The 27358-nt window shown below is 44.6% G+C and overlaps 2 protein-coding genes across 2 annotated transcripts in view; both read right to left on the bottom strand.

Moving 5' to 3' along the window:
• Positions 1-17941, bottom strand: part of LOC125879278 (neurabin-2-like) — a 43731-nt gene extending 25790 nt beyond the window's left edge. The window contains exons 1-5 of the mRNA XM_049561042.1: positions 17812-17941; positions 5317-5721; positions 4782-4978; positions 4347-4697; positions 3518-4243 (exon numbers count right to left, since the gene is read on the bottom strand). Of these exons, the coding sequence (XP_049416999.1) occupies positions 3518-4243; positions 4347-4697; positions 4782-4978; positions 5317-5635 (1593 nt within the window). The 5' untranslated portion in view covers positions 5636-5721; positions 17812-17941. The remainder of the gene's footprint in view (positions 1-3517; positions 4244-4346; positions 4698-4781; positions 4979-5316; positions 5722-17811) is intronic.
• Positions 17942-24336: 6395 nt separating this feature from the next.
• Positions 24337-27358, bottom strand: part of carhsp1 (calcium regulated heat stable protein 1) — a 45520-nt gene continuing 42498 nt past the window's right edge. The window contains exon 5 of the mRNA XM_049561169.1: positions 24337-25088. Coding sequence (XP_049417126.1) covers positions 24926-25088 — 163 coding nt within the window. The 3' untranslated portion in view covers positions 24337-24925. The remainder of the gene's footprint in view (positions 25089-27358) is intronic.

Raw genomic sequence — 27358 nt, 5'->3', positions numbered from 1 at the left:
TCACTGAGTCTTTTCAGTCATTTCTCTTTATCTCTTCTCATTTAGTTTCCACATCCCTGTAGATAGCAGAGCACGCAAACACACACACACACACACACACACACACACACACACACACACACATCTTTATGAGGACTGTCACTTAACATGCTCAGCTTCTTTCTTCTCCCATTTTATAATCTAAGCACCAGACACCAGCTCTCCAGAGCTCCAAGTATTAATCAAACCAGTATCGTTAATAATCTGTTGTCGTCATCAAACCTGCACAAACTGATCAAACAAGCTGTAAACACCACATACTTATAAACAGGCTGTTAGCAAACTACACATCAAGCCAAATGCTCCACTACGCTCACAAGCTAGTCTCTATTTTGGTGCCTGGCAGGAAGTGCAAAGCGGGCGCATCAGAGCTTTTGTGCTGAAAACAGCTGCCTGCTGCTGACTGACTGATGAGAGGCGCGAGAGTGAACCAACACAGCTGTACGACCAAAACAACCAGCTGATAAAGGCTAAAATGCTTCAAAGAGGGGAAATGTAGGGTTGGTGGATAATTTTCAGTGGTTAGTCAGCAGTCTCCTCTCTCATTAGACGGTCATTTGATCTATTGTTATTGCTGTATGCTGTCCTGAAACAGTCAAGTTGCAGTTAGAGTTTACATCCATGTCCGTCCACACTGACATGTTGTCATGACAATGCTTCAAATATGGATGTTGCTGCTGAAACATGGACGCTTTACACACATCTTCAAGTCGGCAGCACAGGGTGTTTCACTGGATGTCCCTCAGGGGTCAGTCTTGGGTCCACTTCTCTTCATCATCTACCTCCGTCCCCTGGGCACAATCCTCCGTCACCATGGGGTCCATTTTCACTGCTACGCCGACGACACACAGGTCTGCATCTCCTCCAAACCCACCACTGTCATCCCTCCCACCTCCCTCACCACCTGTCTTGAAGACATTCAGAGCTGGATGAGCAGGAACTTCCTGAAGCTAAACGACAATAAAACCGAGGCCCTGCTCATCAGCTCCAAATCCACCCTCACCAAGTCACAACACACCCCAGCTCCACCCATAATCATTGACGGATTCCCTGTACCCTTCTGCTCCTCTTTATCATTTTATAATAATTTTTATTATTTATTGTATTATTATATTATCATTTTATGTATTTCATATTATTTTATTATTCTTCCTATTTTATTTATACTTTATTCTATTTGTGTGAAACTATATAATAATTAGCGTACAAATTCTGGAGCTATGGCCAAAAACATGTTGTGTGAGGTCACAGTGACCTTTGACCACTAAAGTATTATCAGTTGATTCTTGAGTCCAAGTGGAGGCTTGCGAAATTTGACGACATCCTCTTCCAGAGATACTGCATTCACGAGACTGGGACAATGTTCATGCAGATGCATACAACCCCCAAAATATAAATCATAATGCCTCCAACCAGGCTGCAGGCATGAAAACCTAATGACCTAATACTAATTAAAATTCAAGAAGCTTACAAGCTCCCCAGAGGGTGTCAGTTCACTTACATCATTAACTATCTTAAGGCTTTACAAACAGTGTCACAGTCGCTGTTTGAGTTTCGTCTGACACTTTCATATTGTGGTGTGTAACACTGAAGCCAGAGAGGAAGTGCCTCAAGGAGTTCCTCTTCGTACCTGCTGACAGCGCTGACATCAGCTGGGAAACTTCCAAAGCTACAAATGGTGCTCCGTCCCTGCCGAGCTCTCTGTCCGCTGCTGCTGCTCGCTGCTTACTTATATTATTGTGGCGTATTGATTATGAATACAGTCCATCTGATGCTGGTTTTGTTTCCACACTGTAGCCAGTATCTCACTATCACTATCCTCATTCAGACTTTAAGAAGCTACAAATTATAGTTAGCCACAAATGCATACAGGTGACCGTCTCTTCTAGTTGCTTTGGCATGAGCCAGCAGGTTTTTGCAGAACGTTGCAGAACAGCGCATTGCAGGTAGTTGCCCGTTTGAAGTCGTCTCATCGTAAATCTTTGGTCTGAGCTGGGCTTAAGTGACTAATAGAGACAACAACATTTGAAAATGGTCCAAGCTGCAGCCGGCCATGCTGGAACAGGCTGGGATGTAACCACAAACACTGCAATTTACATCCACTACAAGTGTTTTTGCCACTGACAGGCTCAAATTATTCCTGTAAGTGTTGCCAACATTACTGAAAGGATCCTGACAGAGACGGACCTTTTTGTTAAAGGGTAAGATGCTTTTTGTTTAACCGGAAACAGACTGGAAATGGCCATCACCAAACCCACCAGACTGCATTTACATAAACAGTAATTTATAACTGTAAAACACACTTCATTCAACACTGTCAGAAACAAATCAAAACTCACACAAGCCACCTTGGCTCATTTTTCAATTGTTCCAACAATCACCAACTCTTGTTTGGTTGACATAAACCCTTAATAAGACCAGTCAGATGTGAAAATATGCTGGATCTATGCACCCTGAAATTACTGTTTATTTAAATGGAGTCTGGTGGGTTTGGTGATGGTGATTTCAGGGCTGTTTCTAAGGATCTTACCCTTTAACAAACAGGTCTATCTTTGTAGGGATCCTCTCCATTGTGTTGTCAGACACTTGAAATTATTTGAGCATGTCAGTGGCAAAAACGAATGGTGAACGGTGACAGTGCCAAATGCTCAAGAGCCTGTCTGATGGTTCTGCACCAATTACAAAAACTGTCCTTCCCATTAGTCGCTTAGGGTGCTTTCACACCTGCCCTGTTTTGTTTGGATTAATCAAACTCAAGTTCCCCTCCTCAGTGCGGTTCGTTTGGGCAGGTGTGAACACAGCAATCACACTCAGGTGTGCACCAAAACAACCGGACTGAGACCTTCTTGAAGAGGTGGTCTCAGTCCGGTTCCAAAGGAACTCTGGTGCGGTTGGTTTGTGGTGAGAAGGTGTTCTGACCTGGATGTGAAGCAACTGCAGTCACATGACACATTGTTTGGGTTAAACATGAGCATGTTACAGTCCTGGAGGATTATTAATGTGCACCTCCTCCTGTACTGCCTTAATATGCACATTCAGCACATCCAATGCATCAAAACATTGTTTTCTAGTTGGAGCCGCGTTTGCCTCATTTTCAAACTGTATGCTTTGACTAAAATGAACAATGACAGCAATATAGTCCACGATGAGCAGCGCTAAAATCAACCTGCGTAGTTGTCCCTCCATTGTGACATTAGAAAGTGTCACATTTATCTTGCAAGTGTACTCTTCTTCAACGTTTGCTTTACTTCCTGGATTTTTCCCACATGGAAATTCTGACCAATCAAGAGCAGCTTTCTCACACAAGGCATTTGATCTGGTCCTCTTGTAAATGCTGCCGTGAGAACACGAACCAACTCTAGGCAATTATACAACTTTGGAACAACATGATAATATGATCAAGGAAGAAAACACAGTTACCCTTTGAGGCTCTGACCAAGTGTTGAAAAGTAATGACATCCGACAAAATTCCACTCACCTTAATCGGCCCAGTGCTGAATCTAATCTTCCTGCTGGGTGGTGCGGGCTCTTCTTCCTCAGGGAGGCCTGGTATCTCAGTGCAGCTGGTCTCCGGCTGGTACGCCTCCTCATCTTCCTCATCCTCCTCATCATCTAGCTGGCTGCCCCCAGAGTCCTCCTCCCCAAGCCCGCTGTACGCACTGATATCCACCAGGTCTCCCTCTGAGTAATCCTCCTTCCTGGAACCATCCTCATCGTTCTCCTCCTCCTCCTCTTCGCCCTCGCCCCTCCTCTCAGAGTCTGCTTCCCTCTCATCAGAGGATGGAGAGGATTCTGGAGGCTCTTTTTCTCCATTTTCCAGTGAAGCGTGAACCTCGGCCTGCACCAGCCTGGCTCCGGCCTCAGATCCCCCGGTGGAGCCGTCAAGTTCATCTGCTTGCGGCTCTTTCTCTGGGGCAGCCACCGTACTGGAGCCCCTGGCTTCAGTCGCTGCTGACTGGGCTTCCGATTCTGGCTTGACATCCGAAGAGGAAGAGGAGGATGTGACAGTCACTGAGGACGAAGAGGAGTTGGAGGAGTTGGGGAGCTGCTCTCCCGACTGTCCTTCCTTCTCCTCGCTGGCAGTCACTTCTCCTGCGCTCCTCTGTAGAGAACCTGTCATCTCTGGTCGCTCTGTTGCCTGCGTGCTCACAGCTCCTGCTGCCACCTCTCTGCGCTCCTCCTTACCTGGAGGGAGCACCTTCCCCTGAGAGAGAAGGAGACAAGGAGAGATCAAGTCATGGCTTCTGTTTTCATTTACTTCGACAGCACTTTGTGATTTCCTGCATTTTTTTAAAGTTAAGTCTCACCTTCCTTACGGGAACCTCCGCTCTAGCTGGAGGTTTGGGCTTTGGTGGTAGGGCAGGGCCTGACCGACGCTGGGGGAGGTAGAGATTGTTTGGCTGTTCGCCCTTCTCGAACACGGCACTGAGCTGGCTCACGGTGGGGCTGACGGCGTCAGCAGGTCTGACTGAAGCTGCGGCAGCAGGGAAAGGAGCAGGAGCGGGAACAGAAGCAGGAGCAGGGGCAGGGGGGTCGTCCAACCGGTCCAAAGCCTCAGTGGAGCCATTAAAACGAGCCACGACATCTAGACGGCTGTCCTGGAAGCCCGACGCCCGCTCCTTCTTCAGCAAGATACGGTTGGTGGCAGCTTGCTTCTCCTAAAGGAGACAAGAGTCAGTCATTCAGATGATCTTAGATCAGAATCAGAACACACAGGTTAGCAGCACAAAGACTCCTCTGACCTGTAGCGTCCGCTGTTCGAAGATCCTCCTGGTCTCCTGGAGCTTGGAGAAGCCCCCACCCTCTCCGCCTGCTTTAGGGTCAAAACGGTTGACCCTTTCTGAGACCGTGGCCCCAAGTTTGAGCAGGGCACTGTGGTCGACGTTCTCGTTAAGGCTGGATGCCCTCGGTAGGGACAGTTTCACCGCCTGATCTCCACCTGCCAATGACAAGACAGTTAATTGACCTTTCGCTAAGCCCCACCCCTTTATGATGGTCTGACTGTCAGAGTAAGCATGGAGCCCACACTGTAACTAACTAACAACCTGTCTGACTGCTTGTTTCTCTTGCCCTGTCAGACTTTGGGGTAACGATAGATGTTCCTACATCTCAGCAATTATTTTTCCTTAGACCGAACCAAGGTAGGAAAGGCTCTAAGAAGTGAGTGACAAAATCTTAACAATTAAAAAATTATCTGTCATCATCATCATCATCTACCTCTCCTCATAGTGTTTATCTAAAGGCTTTGACATAAATCAAACTAGTGAGTTTACCCACCGATCATTTTGGCTCCCTCCTCTTCATCACCAGGAGACTGCATCTGCATGAACATATTCTTGATACGGTGAACATTTGATCCGTATTTCCGGCCCCTCCCGGTCGGACGAGGCAGAGGAGCAGGTTTTGAGGCAGGTCCAGCGCCTCCATTGGCGGCATTGTTGAGGTGGTCAGTGGCTTTCTTGAGCGCCGCCAGCCCCGCCTCGTAGGCGTTGCGGTGGGGCGAGGGACTCCGCAGGTTTGAGCTCCCGCTTCCCCCACTGCTGCCACCGGAGGTCCCGTTGCCCCCCGTGGCCGCCGGGGGTTCAGTCTTCATCATGTTTGGTAAATCAGATGCCGGGCGGTGAAGAGCAGGTCAGCAGGGATGAGGACGGCAGCATCCTGGAGCTGTTTGACATTCACCTCCTGAAACACACAAAGAGACAGATCGATGGTTCGTATCTGTGATGAATCGTTTCCAATGATACCTAGTCAATACTGACAGATTCACAACATGAGTTATGACGACAGTAATCAATCTTCAATGATATGAGACAGACAGAAACAAACAACAGATGCACCCGAAACATTTACAGCTAATCTAATAATCAGATAAATAATTGTCAGATTAATCAATCATGGAAATAATTAAGTTGCTGCTGTATGTGTTTCCACAAGTCAGACTGTCAAACAGTTAGTTTAGCTTGTTCAAACTTGTGGTGCTTCCTTCACAGTCTGAAACTCTCTGTTCTGAACAAAGTGCTGCAGAGACCGACACTGACCACGCAGCTAATTATCACATGTAATGGGACTCATTTCACTTTTTTAATTATGGTCCAAAACATGTTCTGTTGGCAGTCAAGAGACGGGCAGCATTATTTACACCAATATTTCTTCTCTAAACGGAGTAATTGCTCAGTCTATGAAAAGTAAAACATACCCGTCACAAGCAGTGGTGCCCCTAAGGTGGGGCCATGGCCCCCTGATACAACTGCTGCCCCCTCAGGCTTAAGTAAATGTTTTGTTCCTTACAATCAATATAGGCTACTCCTTCAAATTAAAGCTGATTGTTTGTCTTTTAAGGGAAAGAGACAACCAGCCTATTCGAAGAATAATCAATGACCCCACGTCTGAGTGGGGTAAGATGGCAGCGCTTCTGGAGGCAGCAGCAGCTCAGCTCTCCTCACCAGAGAGCAGCCAAACGAAGTTTTAATTTTTCAATTTACTTGCACCAACAGTGACAATATACAGATATTAGGGCTGCCCCCTGAAAGTTGGAGATTCAAATCGTCGGTCAGAGACCCCTCAGTTGTCTGAGATTGCTTCAAATCAAATCGGATTTCGCTGCAGAGTGAGCACTCCTGACTTCTACGCTACTCTGAAGCCCTTTTTAAACAGGAGTTGTGCAAATTTGCAGGAAAGCCCAATCAGTCTTTTTTCAGCATTGGCAGTATAAAAACAAAATCGGGGAGTGCAGCAAAATGCCGCCTACCTACTTTTGTTTATACAGAATGTGCCTTTTTCGGGGCAATGGAGGGCGTGAGCAAGTAACAAAACGTGTAGCTCAGCGTGTGACGTAAACAGTGACGTGGGAGGGAAGCCGCGGCTGGTCAGTCCTTTGGTGATTCTCTCATAAGTCGGCCCGTCCTTCACCGTCCCCGTCATCTGACGGTTAATGGCCTCTTCGTTTGCGAGGACAAGGAGGGCGCGCAATTCCTTGTCTCCCCAGTTGCTCATCTTTACAGTGTCTGTCAGGTTTGTGTTTCCCTCTTGCTACTAGCTGCTCGCTAATTCCTGCTATTAGCTGTTTCCTGTTTATCCACCGCCAGTAGCTCGCACGTGCGGCGTCATCAACAGCCCCTCCCACAAGTCATCAACAGCTCCTCCCACAAGTCATCAACAGCCCCTCCCACAAGTCTTCAACAGCTCCTCCCACAAGTCATCAACAGCCCCTCCCACAAGTCATCCACAGCCCCTCCCACAAGTCATCAACAGCTCCTCCCACAAGTCATCAACAGCTCCTCCCACAAGTCATCAACAGCCCCTCCCGTTGCAGAAGGCCGCCTCGGTCTGTTTAAACTAAAAGGGTTCCACCAATATGTCTACCCTACGAGGCGGAAAATTGGGCACCTTGGATCAACTCGCCAATCTGACTCTGTGTGTCTAAACACTCGCAGCTTGCCGGCAAAACGGCCCAATATTGTGTAAAAGGGGCTTTTGACAGCTGCAGATGTGACGCGGCGGCACAGAGGCACGCATGATGGATGCTTCTGGATCAACATGCTACTTTGCGTTCCTGGAGCAACACTGCGATCAACCAATCACAGCCCTCTGACGTCATCAGTGTGCTGCACCTTAGCTTTTTTTCCAAAAATCATTTGTGCCTCTTCTGAACTACGTTTTCCAAACTTAGTACAATTTAACAAAATCCTTATAAGCTCCTGCAGGATCAGTGAATAAGCTTGCTAACTGGGTATGCTATGCTACGAGTAAACTTGCCTATAGACTAGAATATTGTTAACTAACAAAGATTAAGGATATTATTATTCTTAGATGCAAATAGCTGCTATCACCACATTTCCACAGGCTGCCTACTGAGCAAGGTAACTCGCTCACCCTGCAGCAGCTCATAAGAATTCGAGGTGACATCAGAAGATGACGCAATGCACTGATTAAGCTCATGACTCATCAGCATCATACGTGCCACCCATGCGAATGTCAACAGACTCTTATTTCACCAGCTGCACAATAAATGGAAGCATACAGATAGATGTACACGATACAAACTAGCTGACCTGTGGTAACATGGAGAGGAAGCTAGTGAGCAGGAATGTTTGTGTGTTCCTACAGCCTCGTGCCTGCGACCACATCACAGCCGTTATGATAGTCAGGACAACAGCACTCCCTCTCGTGTGATGTTGCCTCAGTAGAACCAAAGTACATCAGCATGCAATTCCTTCACTCTCATATTGATATTGATCAAAAGTTCAAAGAGGCAAACAAGATGTCCTCAAACGTCTTCTGACCAACAATCCCAAACCCAAAGAAATTCAATTTACAGTTACAGAAAACAGAACATCAAAGAGGCTAAAACCAGTTGGGCACTTTGTCTTGATTAAAATGACTGTATGTTTAATCAATTTTTAAATTTGTTGCTGATTTTTTTCATTTATCAAGTAATCATTTACGCTGTGATCAAGGGGAACATAAGCTGCATTCAAATTATATTCAACACTGATGTGACTGCACTTTGTCTCCCAGCTGTTCTCTAACTATCAATTTTAAAACTGACAGACTGACGGAAAAAAAAACAGATTTGGATGAGGAGCGCTGTGGTTCATGGTCAGTGCGGCCACAAAGCTGTCCCACTTAAAGGGCCACTCCACCAGTTTTACACATGAAGGTCACAAGGAGTACAACAGGCTGTGAAAACAGTCTGTATAATATTTAAGTATGATGTCTTTATGGCTCTGAGGAAGATTTCTCAACATTATCATCAGGGTTATCTTGGATTTGACTTCAGACATCAAATTATTTTTTGCCTTTTTACTGTTTACTCATACGGCTTTGTGTTTTTTCCAGATGCTTCTAGTTTTGCAATGTTCCCTTTGTTGTAATCATGCAAATTTCCCACTGTGTGACTAATAAATGATTATTGTATCATAGCGTATTACCCAAAAGATCCCATTGTGCCACATTACAGCAATGTGAACTGCATTTTTTCTTGATGAAAAGTCAGTTTATCTCTGCTGCTGCTGCCGCTGCTGCTTCAATTTTGATCACTTCCATTTTGTACGTGCTTTCTAAAATCCAAATTGCGTCAGTACCCTTTTAAAATGACATCAAAATTGCCAAAATACGCACAAACTCCAGATTCTCAAAAGTGAATATCTGCAGGTTTTCTTCACCTGCCATAGTTGTGCACGCAATATATTTGGATTTTGTACTGCTGGTTGGACGAAACAAGCAGTTTGTATAGGTGAGGCTGGGCATCAGGAAATTGTGAGGGGCACTTTTCCCAATTTTCTGGCATTTTATATTAATTAATCAAACAAGAAAATAACTGTCAGTTTAATCTATAATGAACAGAATTATTAGTTGCAGAACAGAAAACAGAAACCAGTGCTGGGTTTTAACTTTGACAGTAATATAATAGTGTTAAAGTAGAAAATGACCCAAACATGACTTCAAACAGCACAAAAACTTCCCCGCTGTGGATTTCCTAACACCCACATGGCGCTCCAGGAGCTGTCAAAATAATCCAATTAAAACGATGATGCACTGTGACCTCACGTGTCATGTGCGTCTCCGTGTTGCCGCTCTGAATGCCAAACTTGCTTTGTGACAACATGAGCGCATGAATACAGAGCGCCGCTGTGGTCCCCAGATATCACACTGTTTTCTCATGATCACAATCTAATTAAGCGGCTGATTGCGTTTGTCAGATCTGTGCTACAGGAAGGCTTCATCTCCACCAATGAGACCAAAGTCGTGAAACAGACACAACTATTCTGTTGGTTCCCTGAATATAATCATGATAATAAACTATGACCATATAAAAAACTAAATCTCAAAAACTAGATATAAGCAAACAAAAACAGAGACGTAATTTCAGCAGGTGGACATGGACGTGTGACCACAAAGTCTGTGACAACAAAACAATCTAATCCAGGTATCTGGGGTCTCAGGAAAATGTTTATTCCATCACAATAATTTAATTATCATTAGAAAAATACTTGTAAACTTTCAGCTCCAATTGTTTTGGTCAATTGAATTTTCTTAACTTGCTGGCCCTTCAGTGGTTTAATATCCTGCTAATTTAGGCAAATTTAGAAGGCTACATGCATTAAAGGAAAAGTTCAGCATTTTGGGAAACAAGCTTTTTCACTTTCTCAGCTGAGAGTTAGATCCAAGCAGCAACCATGGAAGTGCCAAAAACTGCAGTTCCTCAAATGGCCACTTGAGGCTGGCTCCAAGAGCGAGTCAGTCATTTACATTTAGTTTTTATAATAAGTATATTTTGTTTAATGGTTTTAAGCCTCGAGCTGTGCGATATATATATGTATGTATATTGTGACAAGAGAAAAATGTCTATCGTTTCATATTTTGCTCTAATGTTTATATCGTTGTGACACAAATTAAATGTTTTACAGCAATATTTTTCGTCATTTAGAGTCTGTCCATCTTTTGCAGGGATCACATTGATTAATTACTCTTCTTGGCTTTTTAATTGGTGAAGCTTTTATGGCACTTACCGCTGTGAAACAATCAGAAAATAACGTTTTATTGATCTGATTCACCAGCTCCAACCACTTTTTATTCAATGGATTAAAATGTGCTATATCGGGATAGGTATCGTTATCGGGATATGAAATGACCTATATCGTGATATGAGATTTTGGTCATATCGCCCAGCCCTATTTAAGCCTGTTTTTGCTCTCGAAAATTAGCATTATCACAGTTAGCCATAGCTGTAAATGCACTGTGCTGACAAAGCTAGCAGCTAGCATTAGGATTAGCTCCACTGTCTGGTCAAAATATGGCTCCAAAAAACTAAGATCGCAACAACCAAAATGCCAAATCAGAGACCACTGATAAACCACAGACTGTATATAAAGATGGACAACATGACAGCTCTCCAAAAGTGAAGCCAAAACATCTAGATCACCCCCTGGTGGCTGGCTGCAGTGTAGGTCATAAACTCCTCCCCCTCCATGCTAGCAGACAGGATATGAGCCAAAGTTCTCATCACGCTAATGTTTGTTTAAGTGTTCATTTTTCGTCATCTAGTGCGCCGAATTGGACCCTTTGGATATATTGATATCAGTAGATAATCAGTCAAATGAGTTTTTATATATTAGCTTATCAGATATCAAGAAAAAATCCAACATGACGCATCCCTTACCATGACCAAATGAGACAAAAAAGGAACACTGCCTGCAGAAACACAAACTTCATCAACAAGACATTCACTCAGTGAGACGCTTCAGCCCCACAGCCAACAGCTGATCTCTGCAACAGACCGCAGTAAGAACAGCGAAGCACCATACTGACAACACAAGGATGGAGCTGCTTGAAAAGGTTAAATGAAAAATACATGGTTTTAGCAACTCAGACGATTACTTAATCAAATGTGGACGGAGCCAGGGACACGTCTCATTTGTCCAGCAGACTCAGACTGTGGGATTAGTGTGAAAATTCACAGCTGAGGTGTGAAGATTCGTCCTCATACATACATTGTCACTAAACAATGATACAGCGTGTGCTTCTTTTGATTCAACATGGATCAGTGCACAACAAACACACACTCTGAAGTAATCTGACACAGTCTTGTCTTGCAGCTTGTTTCTCTGGATCTGAACAAGAGAAATACTAAAGTCAGATTTTCCAGAGTAGTTTAGATCAAAGAGACCCAAACTGCTCTGTGTGATGTCATCATTAATTAGGTTTAGCCTCAAATTAGCTGGAACGTAACTGACATTTCCTCTGGTTTAGAGATCTGTGGTTATGAACTGTTTACCATATTTACCATCTGAGTTGAGTGTGTTGGCATCCTAACATATGAATTAGCACAAAGTGCAACTGAGATTAAAAGGAATGACATCAGCTCTGGTCAAATTCACTACAGCACGGGCTCTGCATCAACGTAGAGTCTACGCCATACCCTGCGCCACAGCTTGATGCGCACCTTCCCAGAAATGTAACTACACGTCGCAGCGACACAGACCTCCTGTCTGTCTCTGTGAGCTGAAACCATTTCCCTCAGTGGAAACAAAGCTTTGATTTACTTTAATTTCACAGATAAGAAACAATAAATTGTGAAGACAATAAAGCCTCCACTAAAATAGCATTTTAAGTCTTGTGTGTGATTTATCCTGGCTTCATATGAGCAGAGGAAAAGTCTGCTAGCTGCTAGGCTAATTTATACAATGTAAAATGCCATAGGCTTGTGCTAATAACGTTAGCATGTTGTATTTGTTTGGAAAACGTGTTTAGTATAAGACAGTTGTTTTGTCAGTGAACCTTGTGAGTTGTAATGGAGCTGAATTTTGTAACGTTACCTTTGTTAAATGTTGCTGTTGTCCCTGGCTTCATATGAGTAGAGGAAAAGTCCGCTAGCTGCTAGGCTAGTTTATACAATGTAAAATGCCATAGGCTTGTGCTAATAATGTTAGCATGTTGTATTTGTGAGGAAAATGTGTCCAGATAAAGACAAGTGTTTGTCTGTGAATGCTGTGAGTTATAGTGAAGCTGATTTGTGTTTGAAACGGTCTCTGTTAAGCCATGTTTAATGTGTGTTTAATGTGTTTTGAATCAACTAAACTTTACAGCACTTCACAGAAACTCCACTGCCCACTAGTGTTTTGGAGGCGTAACTGCAGAGTGACACAGACACACCACCGCACAAGTATAAATGCTCACAATGGCGTAGGCCACGTGCGTAGGTTATAGCATAGGGTCTGCATGGAGCTGACGCACAAGTATTAATCCTGGTTTAGCCACCTCCATGTTGAGAGCTGTGTCAAGACAAGAGTCTTACACACAGTCCCTTTAACCTCAGAATGACTCCAAGGTTAGGGTTGGCGCTCGAAACTTCACTCATTCATCACATACTTTGCGACATTGTGCTGCAACATGTATCTGAACTGAATGTGAATAAAACTTGTTGGATCATGCTGCTGTTTGTGTGTGCTAGTTTACATCCTTTTCCATGGCAACGTTAAAGGACTGGATGCTGATTGGATGCCGTGTTGTTACAGACTGAAACTGTTTTTAGGCAGGTCAGACTAATAAAACATAATAAACACCGTTGAAATAATTGCCGACAGGCATTCTGGGGAATGTAGGAAAGACATTCATGTCCCTGTCTGCCACAGTGCACACACTCACAATCACTCACACACACACACACACACACACACACACACAGACTGCCACCACAGTAAGTCTTGTGACACTATCTTGCTAAATAGTAGATTATCACACACTGATCATGTGAATTTAAGTGAGCAAATCCAATGTAAAGCAAATAACCTTTACACACACACACACACACACACACACACACACACAGCTCCTGGCTTTTTTCCTGTCATTGTTGAGACGAACATCCCCGGCTCCCTGAGCGCCGTCTGACACAAACCTGAAATCCACAACACAGACAAACAAAGACAGACCGTCCACTGTCTGCTCTGCATTTGTGTCCGTTCGACAAAAAAAACATGCATCAGCCCACATTTCATTTTACACTCCCCGTCTGTCCAATAACAACTTCATCCCTCTCCCGCTACCCCTAATCCTTTGCGGTTCGGGGATGCTTCCTGTCATTCAGTCTGCATTCTCACTTCTGTCTGCACTCTGGGTGTCCTGTTGGAGGACGGGGACATTTTAAAGCACCTTGGTGCCAACATTTGAGGAGTGGCATCACTCTCACTGGAACTAAACTGAGGACACAGTGTGGAGTTAAAGGACAGTTCCTAATCATTAAAACCAAGGTCCAGGTGTTCAGAGGCAACCTGATCAGATTGGATCGAATCTTGAAAATGTTTTTTTTAAAAGAAAGAAGGCTCATGTGATCAGTTTTGGTTTTGATGTGGCTCAAACCTTCAGCATGTGTTGTTCAAAATCCAGCAAAAACAACAACAAAATTGTATAACGCAATAACACATGAACCCCGCGATATTGACGTCGCAGAGGATCTTGAGAGCCACCTTGGGTCGGAGGTGAGTCGGCAGATAGTCTGCCACGACAAGTCCTCATGTGTGAACAAGCCTACGAGCAAGTCGCCCCATCGTCTGTGACTGGGACTGGATATCTGGCATGCTAGAAAACTGGAGACACGACTGACAAAGAGCATCAGCCAATGAGAGGCGGGATACGTCCCACGTCAGCACGCAGGAGGACGGAAGAAATGTGAGGGGGACAAAGTGCAGGGTTGCCAGGTCCGCTTATTAGCCGCGACTTTGGGCTTGTTTCTAAACCTCGCCTTCCTCTATATATATCCGTTGCATCTTTTGGGCTTGTTTCCATAGGCCTGGTTGCTTGTTTCTCTCCCAAGATCTGGCAACACTGACAAGCCGGCAAGCAGCAACAACAATGGCGGCGTCCACAGGATCACGGGGAGCACGTTGTGTTTGGACCCAGGCCCTGGAGGCAGATCTGATTCAACACTGGGAAGAATATCCATGCCTTTACCATGTGTCGTCTCCAAGTTTGGTGATGTCACCACGTTGTCTGGGGCTCTGTCGGCGAGTCACAGGTCACTCACAGGTCGTAACGCAATTGGCGAGACTCCCACTGACAGAAACACACGTCACCAGGTATGAACACTCAAAAGATTACGATAGTCTCTGCGACGCAAAATGAGGGTGAAAATGGTGTAATGTGAACTAGGCTTAAGTCAATCCAGATAACAAAAACATATCCTGGGTAAGCTGAACAGGCTTCACAGTGCAGGCCTCAGGTCTGGTTGCCAAGCAGTTTATTTTTATATAAGTTCTTTGGATAAATAAAGCAGATTGTTGACTACAGACTTAAGCTAACGTTAGCTAGCTGTTCGTGTTGCACATACAAATATAAATATCTTAACTTCTGACAATATGGAGATGCTACATGTTGTTAGCTTGGTTAGATTCTCCATAATGCCGCTGTTCAGTTCAATTTGCTGATAATTGATACGTTATTCGAAGCCTAATTTTTATGCAAGTAATATTCATAGCAGAGGTGAGTAGTAACTAGTTACATTTACTCAGTTACATTTACTTTAGTAACTTTTTGGATAGATTGTACTTTTCAGAGTAGTTTTAATGCAAAATACTTTTTACTTTTACTTGAGTTATATTGTTTTAAAGCAACAATACTCTTACTTGAGTACAATATTTGGCTACTCTACCCACCTCTGAGTACATAATTACATATATATACATGTACAGTATATATAAGAATATATTTGTGTTTCTTGTGCCTTGATTTATGTTGTGTTTGTAAAGATTTAATTTATTTTTGTTTTAGTTAAAGGGGTATCGTTTAAAATGCATGAATTTGCAGATTATTATTTTTGATTGATTGATTACGTTCATGTTCTTATTTTACAATAAATCAGACGTTACTCAACAGTTACTCAGTACTTGAGTAGTTTTTTCACCAAATACTCTTTTACTCTTACTCAACTAATTATTTGGATGACTACTTTTTACTTTTACCTGAGTAATATTGTTCTAAAGTATCAGTACTCTTACTTGAGTACAATATTTGGCTACTCTACCCACCTCTGATTCATAGTGGTTTAAATAAACACTGGAGCATCCATTGTAGTGCTACAACATACACCAAGCATTTTTTTTTTAAACTGTAGATTATGTCCCCAAAAAGAAAACTTTTTTTTATGTTTTATCTAATAAGATATCAGTCTGTTCATCTCACTTCAGCCTTTCTTTTTTACAGCAAAATGTACCTTGTGGACTAAAAAAACAATTGACTATATTATTGTAGTGGGCTTTGTATTTGTATTTATGTAATAAAAACTCGATACGATATTGCCACACAAAAATATTGAGATACTATTCTGTAGACTTTCCCCCACAGCCCTCGTAGCTGTTAATATCAAACTAAAATTATTTAACTTTTCATTTATCACTTTATATTAATAAGAACGAGACAGTTAAAGGCAGTTTCTGACAGCTGCATCCTACGTGCTGTTTACTGTCTCTGAATAAAAACACTTAAAGTGACCACGCTGACTGGTTTACCTGTTGTTCCTTGCATGACTAACAGCCTACAGTGTGATGTGTGGTCCCATTTAGAGCACTGGTTAGTTTGAAACGATTGTAGATTTTACTTTGAAAAACCAGCACAAAAGTAAAATGGATTTAGCTGATCCTGGAGAGCAAAACATGACATTTCCAAATCCAGTTTCTGAGTCTTACATGAAGTAATCTGACAGACACTGGATCATTTGAGACTGACAGATCAATGTGGACTACATGAATCTGCAACCAGCTTCCAGTGAGTTGTATTTATCCAGAGCTATCTTCTTCCTCCCACACACACACACACACACACACACACACACACACACACACACACAGTGTCTCAGTCAGCTCAGTACAATCTAAAATAAAACCATCACAGCACAACTACAGCCTGCCTGCACCAATAATCCTCAGCATATGGAGGTAAATGACTATTGACTTATAATCTATATAATGTGAGAGCAGCCCCTCCCTTCACTAAACACAGGCTACCACACACACACACACACACACACACACACACACACACACACACACAGCCTGTGTTTTTCTAAATGACATATGTGAAAATGTGAGAAGTGTTTGGGTGGCCAAAATGACCTTGTCTCATCCTGTCACTGAGGACTGGAGCTCTGTGGATCAGCTCTATCTGTGTGTGTGTGTGTGTGTGTGTGTGCGCATAGGAGACACACTGCTGGTGTCTGTACCCTGACATGGTCATATCCACACATGAGTAATAAGTGCTCAAGTCTCCATGCTTGCACAACATCTCTGTATCTCTGCATGTCTGTGTGCGCGTCACGCACGCAGTGTCCAACAGAAGGGACATTATGGCAACTACAATGACTCCATCTATTCAACCCCACAATCCCTGCATCTGTCGAGGAGAGTCCCGGGCCTGGCCTTGTGAACGGTTCACTCTGGCAGACACACACTGCGTGCTCCTGCTGCTGCTGCTGCTGCTGCTGGCTAGAGACAGGCTTTGTTGGCATACCAGACATATGCTGCTAGCTCCGAACTCCCATCCGAAAACATATTCTTTTGTATCGCGTGGAGTTTGGAGCATAAATAAACAGCAATCAAATTAAATGCACAGCTATTATGAATCACTATGAGTCACTCCTCAATTCGGCGTGCGTGTTTAACACAGAGCAGCGTTTGCTACAGTCAAAAGGTCAACTGTTCCCTGTGGCTTGCGTTTCCCCGTTCCGTCAAAATACACCAGAGCGGAAGGCGACGTATGCGCCGTGCTCTCGCGTCAAAATTGGATTTAAATTTAAATTCAGCAACGTTTGATGAATTATTCATGCGCCGAAATCAACAGAGGCACTAAAAGTATGTGAGGTAATCTTACTTCACATCCTTACAGGTGTTTACGTCAGCATATGAGCTCGAGAATTAAAAACAGTGAAAGTTGTAAGGGGGTTTGGCGTGGCGTTCTTTCTGGAGGAAAGCGAACGCGGCGTGGGCACTCCGGATGTGTTTTTCTGCTCTGATTTATCCCGTCAATAACATCCAGCACATCCAGACATTAGCAGTGCGCAGTTACAGCTGAGTCCGCGCTATAACGTGTCACCGGCCGGTTTAGGACCCAGAGGCAGACGGACGACAGGCCCTGCTGGGTGTCTGTCTGCTGCGCTGCGTCGCTTCCTTCCTGCAGCCTCTCCTCTTTCATACACAAACGGCGCGTTTAAACGCAGGTCGAGCCGCGTTAACACGGAGACCAGGTGCGGCTCCGCGCGCCGCTTCGCTCCGTTAACCGTACCTTATATTCCAGTCTGTCCCAAACAGCCCGGTGCCCGTTAGGATCCGTGGTGGAGACAGTCCATTGTCCTGCTGCTGCTGCTGCTGCTGCTGAGTCCTCCTGTGAGCGAACAGACTGAGTGCCAGCCTCCCTTCTGCTCCTCCTCCTCCTCCTCCTCCTCCCCCTCCCATCATTTTCCTCCATCCTTCTCTTTCCTCTGCACCCCTACTCTTCTGCGTCCTCCTCATCCTCCTCCTCCTCCCTTTATTATCCCACTTCTCTTAATTTCCTCCTCTCCGTCTATCCACCTACACCCATCCTCCTCTTCCTCCTCCTCACCCCTCTTCCCCATCACTTGTATTAAACACACATCAGCATCATTCTAACATCACCTCATTTATTAATCCTCTGACAGACTGTAGGGTTTAATTTACTGCCTTTAATAAATACTCTGACAGCCAGCTGACCTCGCATGACCACCATCATGTCTCACAGTAACTGAGTGTTGACCTGTTTGGAGGCTGCATGACTTTTACGGGCTGTTTGACAGCTCAGTGTAGAGCATCTGTTACAGGATGGAGACTCAGCGACATCTGCTGACCTCACCAGGTAAAAGCAACTACACCACTGCTACTGCAAGAGTCAGTAATGTAGACAGAGGTACAGTAGTGTGGTTCAGTGTTGAGTAAGTGTACTTAGCGAGAAAGTACCAGTGCAATTATGTGAACTCCTGTCTATAACAAGTAAAAGTCATGCATGTTCAGGTGGCATTTGCTTGTCCCTGTGGTTCTCCTCTCCAGATCCAGAGCCATCTGGAGGCTTTCTCAGCTGCTTCGGTGATGTTCTTGATGGCTCTGTTCCTTGCTGTTCTCGTGATGCCCAGTGTGCTTAAGACTTTGTGGAGTGAGTGCCCCACAAATCCTTTACTGCCAACCTCGACTGGCATACATCTTGCCTTCCAGCCCTGTGCTTGAAAGGTGATGACCAGGTGTTCATATTTGGTCCGCTTCCTTTCGTGGGCCCCCCCCAGGCCCAGTTCTTTGAGTCTTGAGTCTGGATTTAAACAGTGGAAGAGAGTCAATGTTGCAGATGTCAGGTGGGAGTGAGTTAAGGTGCGGACACACCAAACCGACATCAAAGAACTAGCGGCGACGAAAGCCAACTGTTGCGTCCTCTACGTCGCCTCACGTCGCCCTGTGTCAGCTGCATTTGAACACACTACACGGACTACATCCGACGGCCAAGTAGCACGTACGTTCTGCGCCTGTGTGAGAGAGAGCGGAGTGAGAGAGTGGTACATCCTGTCAGCCGAGGGGTTTCCTATCTGTGCAGCCGAGCACCGCAGCACCTCCACGGACTATTACATCCAGACGGTCCCGGTGTTTCCTCCGCAGGCTCCACTTCACTCAGCTGCCCGATAAACCCGCTGCTTCTTCCCACTTTAACCTGAATAACAAACCAGGGCTCGGTGCTCCGGTTGGATCCAAACGGAGAGCCGGGGCTAGCTCAGAGACTAGCGGAGGCTAACTGGCTGTGCTTCCCTCCGGTCATGCTGCGGCTAACGCTCCGCTAGCCGCTCCCAGCTAGTTTGTTATTCAGGTTAAAGTGGGAAGAAGCAGCGGGTCTGTCGGGCATTCATTCGCTACAGGGGCGAGGGAATAAAACCTGAACAGCCAATCAGAGTGATCTCTCTCACTGACAAGTTCCGCCGCCGATTCAACATGCTCAATCGTCCGAAAAGTCGCCAACACCAAAGTGCTGATGGTGCGGGACACACCTCAAAAACTAGGGCGACAGAAGACAGACCCTGACGGCCCGACTTTGGTCGACGGCCGACCGTCGGCTTGGTGTGTCAGGGCCTTTAGAGAGTTGAGGCGGGTGGAGGGGACAGAGAGGTGGATGGAGGAGGAGGATCCTAGGGAGCGGGAGGAGGTGGCAATGTAGAGAAGATCGGACAAATATGGGGGGGGCGAGGTTAAGGATGGCCTTGAATATGTAAAAGAGAATTTTTAATTGAATCCTGATTTTAACCGGAAGCCACTGAAGTTGCTGGAGGACAGGGGTGATGTGGTGGAATGAAGGCGTTTTGGTGATGATACAAGCAGCGGAGTTTTGGACCATTTGAAGCTTATGGAGGAATCCATGAGGAGGATTTCTGTTTTATTGCTGTTGAGTTTAAGGAAGTTAGATGTGAGCCAGGATTTAATATCGGAAAGACAGGTGGTAAGGGGGGAGGGTGGGAGGGTGGAGTTTGGTTTAGTGGAGAGGTAGAGCTGGGTGTCATCCGCGAAGCAGTGGAAATGGATGTTGAATATACGGAAAATATTGCCAAGTGGGAGGAGATGAATAATGTAGAGAAGGGGCCCCAGGACAGAGCCTTGGGGCACACCTAAAGTAACAGGGGAGGGCTGGGAACTGAAGGACTTGAGTTGAATGAACTGAGTGCGGCCGGAGAAAGATGAGTGAAACCTGTCCAGAGGGGTGTGATAGACGCTGATGGAGGATAGTCTATTGAGGAGGATGGTGTGAGAAATAGTGTCAAAGACCACACTCAGATCAAGGTGGATGAGAATAGGGAGCAAACCGGAATCAGCTGCCATGAGGAGATCGTTGGTGATTTTCGGGAGAGCAGTTTCTGTGCTATAGGAGGGGCGGAAACCAGACTGGAATTGTTCGTAGAGGTACACATTACCAAGGTCTCTTTCCCACACCTGACGAATAGCAAGTGGGCCACAAGAAGAGTCCAATAACAAAGTATAGAGCTTAGACACCAAACCACTTGATTGGACACCAACATCTAAAATGACATGGAGCTCATGGGTGCATAAAGGATGGCCCAGGGTACACTCTATGCAAGCACAGACGATCTGAGCTGCAGGTACAGGAAAAATGAAGAACCAGGTAAGTCAAGGTAATTTGCAGATGGTTGAATGCTCTGAGGCCGTCCTTGTTACAGATGTCAGACAAACAAAGTTTTCAGATACAGTGTTATTTAGTGACACACAAGGAGTGGGACAAGATTAAAGAAGCGGCAATACATTTTTAACAGCACTAAATTATAATTGCCAGGAACCAAATACAAATGAAACAAAGAGTGCGAACGGTCGTGGATATCTTGGCATAAATGCTTCAGTGGCCCAACATGGAAAGATTTTGGTTTCAAAATATTGATCTCTAAGTATGACAGTAAATCTGTTCCTCTCTGCTGGAGACAATATGGCGTAACAGGAGACTTCTCCCACATTTTTTTGGGACTGTCCTCAATGAAAGGTTTAATGGGAGACGGAAAAAAGGAAATAGGAGAAATCCTAAACTAAGACAGGCCATTTGAACCACATCAGCTGATTTTAGGCAATGTATCTCGAGGGGGGTTGGAGGAAAACAAATCATGTATACTCAGAGTTACTGTGTTAATAGACCATAAAGTTACTACTAATTTACAGTAAAATACTGGCAGCTGTGTTTGCCGGAACTTCAATGTGAAAAATACGGTGACAATGTGTAAGACAACATGGTATGTTTATTTGGCAATTGTAAATTTCACAGTCAAGATAACGAAATAATTAAATAGTGATCTAGAGATAAGGCTATTAAAAAAAACTAAACAAACAAACAACAACACAAAAACTTGCAAGCATGGCTGTTCTTGGCTTTCATATAGTTTGACCTTTGACCTGAATGTATTAAAGCAACTCTAACCTTTCTTGCATTTCACACAGCACTTAGAAAAAATGTGAACATCCACAATGCCCTCATTACATCTATGATCGTCGTAGGCGTTGGCATGGTAATGTTAGATACACGGAAGAGGAGAGCGAATGTAACGTTACAAGTTTTAAAACTCAACTGGAGTCAGTGATGACTGATGAGTTTTAGAATAAGGTTACAGTGCTAACATTAGGTAGTAGCGTTAACGTTACTAGGAAGTGGAAACGCACAAGGAAGATAACATTAATGTTTCTGAGGCTATGCTACAGTAGGCTAACGTTAGCCATTAGCAACTGTGCTGTGTTGTCATACATAACGTTATAGCCTGTGTTACATTAGAGGCAAACTAAAAACACCCGTCCAGCAGAAACTCTGCGACCATCTCGTCCCTTTTTGTCTCAGGATGAAGCTGCATCAGTCGTCGCCATCGCTCGAACGCAGAGCCGATGTTGACCCGAGTTTTGACTCTTGCAGCATCGAGTTCTCTCTTAGTGTTAGCTTTTTCTGCTTTATTCTTTCTTTTGCCAACTGATTTCCCTGTTGGAGCGGCCGGAGGTGGAAGCTGTGGTCCGAATTTGTCTGCCATTGTTACGGAGAAAAGTTTATATCCACAAGCATCCCTGTTACTAGCCTGGGGGGTCCGAATGCAATGATTGGTTGGAGTTTTCTTAGAACCATATGAGAATGGTACAATTATGAGTTATTATCTCTGGTGGAATTCACTTACATTTTAGTGTGCCATTAGCTTATTAATTGCATTTTAAGCTAAACAAAGAAAAGCGTAAAATTTCCAGGAAGATAAGTGTCGCTTTAATAATCACAAGTGTTCACTGCCCTCCAGTGGTCACAGTGAGGAAACGCAACACTTTTAAAAACACAGTGCTTCAATCAGTTATGTTGTTAATATCACACTTACAGCTCTGCACCATGTTATCCTTTCTTTGCATGGATCAGTTCATTTTTTAGTTTCTTTTTCCTCTCAACATCTAGCTGCTTATCCTGAGTGCTAAAATATAATAGTTATTCATTTGCCATTTCTGTTTTAATTTTCCATTTCGAACCCAAAGTAAAAAGGATGCATGGAGAATTTGACCTCTGACCTGTGTGTAGAGCTGCAGTAGACACATGTGGACAGAAGAGGGCAGCAGACTGACATTTACCTGTGGTGATAAATGACACATCAGATGCGACAGATGTGACTATATAACACTGAATTTCAGGAAAGCACATGCTCTTAGCATCTGTCGTTCAGTTTTCCAAAATATTATTTGACATTCCTCAAAATGTTGAAAATTAATCATGTTTCCACTCTCATGTGCAGACAAGGGCTGCAGCAGTGTACCAGTTTTCAGATATATCGTGATATAATCGTTGACGGTTATCGTACTGTGAACATGTGCCTGTCTGTGATATTGGAAATAAAATGCAACTGGACTAAGGGGAGACTTTTTACACAAACTTCCATTAACGAAATTGTTTCAAGTTTCAATTACAGCAATAGAATGTTTGTTAAACCAAAGGTAAGCCTTCCATTTTTGTTCCTTTAAGGATCATTCTGACTCACATTAAGGTAAATTCTGTAATATTGTGAAACCGTAATATTTTCTGAGACGGTTATCATACCATGAAAATCTCATACGGTTGGATCCTGAGTTCATACAGCTGCTCAGAGTAAAACTTTGAAAGGATTTAGGGCTGGTGCCATGCATTATGTTCCCGATATGGATATACACTCACCAGCCACTTTATTAGGTACAACTTGCTAGTACCAGGTTGGACCCCCTTTTGCCTTCAGAACTGTCTGTTTCTTGGTGTCACAGACTCAACAAGGTGCTGGAAACATTCCTCAGAGATGTTGGTCCATATTGACATGATGACATCACACAGTTGATCCATGATGAGAATCTCCCGTTCCAGCACATCCCAAAGGTGCTCTATTGGACTGAGATCTGGTGACTGTGGAGGCCATTGGAGTACAGTGAACTCATTGTCATGTTTGAGATGATGTGAGCTTTGTGACATGGTGCGTTATCCTGCTGGAAGTAGCCATCAGAAGATGGGTACACTGTGGTCATAAAGGGATGGACACGCTCAGCAACAATACTCAGGTAGGCTGTGGTGTTTAAACCATGCTCAGTTGGTACTAAGAAAATCTCCCCCACACCATTACACCACCAGCAGCAGCAGCCTGAAGCGTTGATACAAGGCAGGATGGATCCATGCTTCCATCTGAATGTGGTTTTTCCAATCTTCTATTGTCCAGTTTTGGTGAGAAAACCCGTGTGAATTGTAGCCTCAGTTTCCTGTTGTTAGCTGACAGGAGTGGCACCTGGTGTTGTCTTCTGCTGCTGTAGCCCATCTGCTTCAAGGTTGGACAAGGTGTTGTTGCTTCAGAGATGCAGAGCAAACATCAGTACAGCAACAGGTCAACAGGGGGCAGCAAATCCACTTTTATATCTGCATGGACATGTCCCTGACTTTTAAACAATGTAAGGAAGTGGTTTAATCGATTTTAAAGCTGGCGAGAAAAGCCATCAAGGTTAAATGTGTCGGGGGCGACCCACGATGGGGAGCTACATAACTGACTCTTATTAATTTATGGAGAAGGGGTGGGACTAAATAGGTTTGTATTTCCTGGAACTAATTTTTGGACATGTAAATCAAATTATTAAATGTTGTTTTCAGTTTCCATGCTTCCTTTAGTAACCTGTTGTAACTGTCTTATACTGTATGATTTACATGTTCGTAATAAACTGTAACTAACTGACTGAATTGGGGACAGTGGATATGAATCAGATTGATGTACACAATAAATAAAATACAGAATCCACCGAGAAGTACCAGTTTAAAATGCTTTATTTCACTCCTATAACCACACACACATGTTGGAGTACAGATGATAGATCGGTATAAGTAGGCACAAACTGAGCTGTAAGTTCTCTGGGTAGAAGTCGGCACACACAGTACACCTGGAAATGAACCCCGACACTGCAGAGTTGAATTCTTCCAAGAAGTTCTCCAGGAAATGGATAATTGCATCAAATGAACTTCAAACAAAGCACCATCAAATGTCAACACAGAAATCTAAGCAGAAACCTAAAGTTTGAAATCTTTCTCTGATCAACACCTCTTGATCCAGAACCATATTCCCAAAATAGAGATACTCATTCCCCCGGACAGGCAGAGGAAGCCTCCCACATTTCAACAAAAGTAAACTATGAGATCATTAATGTTTCCCTCTGATTTAACCCTTTACTGGTCCCATCAGGACATCACTGCTGTCTGACCACCCTCGTTAGTTATTCCCCCACCTGATCACCCAGTACTCCCTCTGAACCCTCCCATCCCTCCCAGTTTCTTCTTCATCTCCCTTCCCACCTGCCCTCAGCCTCGTTAACCCCGCCCACTCCCCCGTGAGGGTCAACATTCAGCTGCTGACGACACGTCCTCCCCAGGTCTCGTGTTTGGTTCCCGGGTTCAGATGGGTGATGGTCACCTCCACCGCCTGGATCTTCTCATTTTTGGGAGGGATGGAGCAGATTTTGTAGCTCACCTCGTCGCCTTCCACCGGCACGTACTCGCCCTCGATGCTGGAGGAGAGGAGAAGACAGGAAGAGAGGCGGAGTTATAAAATGATGAAACGGTGGGAGCAAAGTGGCAGCCTGTGATAGTAAGGTTATTAACTCTTACGTCTACTCTCACCCTTTTACTGTGCATGTTTGGTGAATTCAGAAACTTAGAATGGTTTCAGGGAAAGGACGACACGTGAAGAAAAAGAAGTATACAGTTTTATTTCCCCGTCAATAGCTGCAACACAAGTCCAAGCATCCAGGGCCTTATTCACAAAGCTTCCTCGTGCTAAGAGTTGCTCCTAGTGACGAAATTCTAGGAAAATTCTTAGGATTTTTCTTAGAATTTCCCCTTAAAGTTAAGACTAGGTCTTTGTAAAGATAAAGTTATTCACAAAGCATCTCAGACCTTAAAATAGCTCCTAAGGTGAAAACTGTTGGGAGCAGGGAGGGGGACTTCTAAGAAGAGTTTCTGTATCAGAGGAGAAACTGGTGGAAACACAAGAGGTCAGAGAAATCAAAGTCTAAGTTTCTGTCCCCTCCTCGCTCAGAGTTGCTCTGAAAACCTTCCTAAATCACTCCTAAGCTAAGACTCCTTACTAAAAGTTTTTAAGCTACGTTAGGAGCTCTCTGAGAGTTCACAGAATGTTTGTGAATACGGCCCCTGAGCTTTGCACGGCAAAATAATAATAAGGATACATTTTATTTGCAAAAATCTGAGCACAGACAACAGTGTTGGGGTAACGTGTTACTTTTGTAATGCATAACCACTGAGTGAGAGGCAGGGTTCACCCTGGACAGCTCACCAGACTATCACAGGGCTGACACATAGAGACAGACAACCATTCACACTCACATTCACACCTACGGACAATTATAGGTGCGGACACACCAAACCGACATCAAAGAAATAGCGGCGACGAAAGCCAACTGTTGCGTCCTCTACGTCGCCTCACGTCACCCTGTGTCCGTTGCATTTGAACACACTACACGGACTACATCCGACGGCCAAGTAGCACGTACGTTCTGCGCCTGCGTGAGAGAGAGCGGAGTGAGAGAGTGGTACATCCTGTCAGCCGAGGGGTTTCCTATCTGTGCAGCCGAGCACCGCAGCACCTCCACGGACTATTACATCCAGACGGTCCCGGTGTTTCCTCCGCAGGCTCCACTTCACTCAGCTGCCCGATAAACCCGCTGCTTCTTCCCACTTTAACCTGAATAACAAACCAGGGCTCGGTGCTCCGGTTGGATCCAAACGGAGAGCCGGGGCTAGCTCAGAGACTAGCGGAGGCTAACTGGCTGTGCTTCTCTCCGGTCATGCTGCGGCTAACGCTCCACTAGCCGCTCCCAGCTAGCTCCGGTTTGTTATTCAGGTTAAAGTGTGAAGAAGCAGCGGGTCTGTGGGGCAGCTGAGTGAAGTGGAGCCTGAGGAGGAAGCACCGGTTAGCCCCGGTTTCACTACAGGCAGATTCACTCGCTACAGGGGCGAGGAAATAAAACCTGAACAGCCAATCAGAGTGATCTCTCTCACCGACAAGCTCCGCCACCGATTCAACATGCTCAATCGGCCGGTGTCAACGGTGCAGGACACACCGCAAAAACTAGGGTGACAGGCGCTCACTGACGGCCCGACTTTGGTCGACGGTTGACTGTCGGCTTGGTGTGTCAGGACCTTTAGAGTCACCAATTAACCTGCATGTCTTTGGACTGTGGGAGGAAGCTGGAGCACCTGGAGGAAACCCACGCTGACATGGGGAGAACATGCAAACTCCACACAGAAGGGCTCCCCTACCTCACAGTGCTAACTTTTTTTTTTTTTTTTTAAATTTTGGTTAATCTCAAATTAAACGAGGAGATATGTCCCTTTGAGCTGCCATCTTTGTTTCAATTAAGAAAAAGAGTACAACAGATAGAAAATCTTTTCATCCACATGGTTTGAATAAACACTCTGTCCATCTCATGCTCGTGTCGTTGATGATGTTGGTTCCTACACCTTCAGTTCATTCTGACAAACAGCACCACACATGCACAGACTGTAAGCTGCAAATCAACCAATCACAGGGCGCCTGCAACACTTTCCATTGTGCATAGAAATTAAAGTCAATGAGCTCTTCAAATATAAAAACACACGTGACACTGGGTCCAGTGACAATTCTGAAGGAGAGACTTTGTGAACTACTGTATTATGTCCTGTTTTACAGTATACGTCGTGCAGCTGTGCTATATGAGTCTGTAGGGGTGTGTGTGTGTGTGTGTGTGTGTTTGTGTGTGTGTGTGTGCGCATGTGTGCA

The sequence above is a fragment of the Epinephelus fuscoguttatus genome, linkage group LG19 (genome assembly GCF_011397635.1).
Source record: "Epinephelus fuscoguttatus linkage group LG19, E.fuscoguttatus.final_Chr_v1".
In the NCBI taxonomy this organism is placed as follows: domain Eukaryota; kingdom Metazoa; phylum Chordata; class Actinopteri; order Perciformes; family Serranidae; genus Epinephelus; species Epinephelus fuscoguttatus.
The sequence above is the reverse complement of the archived record's forward strand: the minus strand, read 5'-3'. Positions and strand labels throughout refer to the sequence as shown.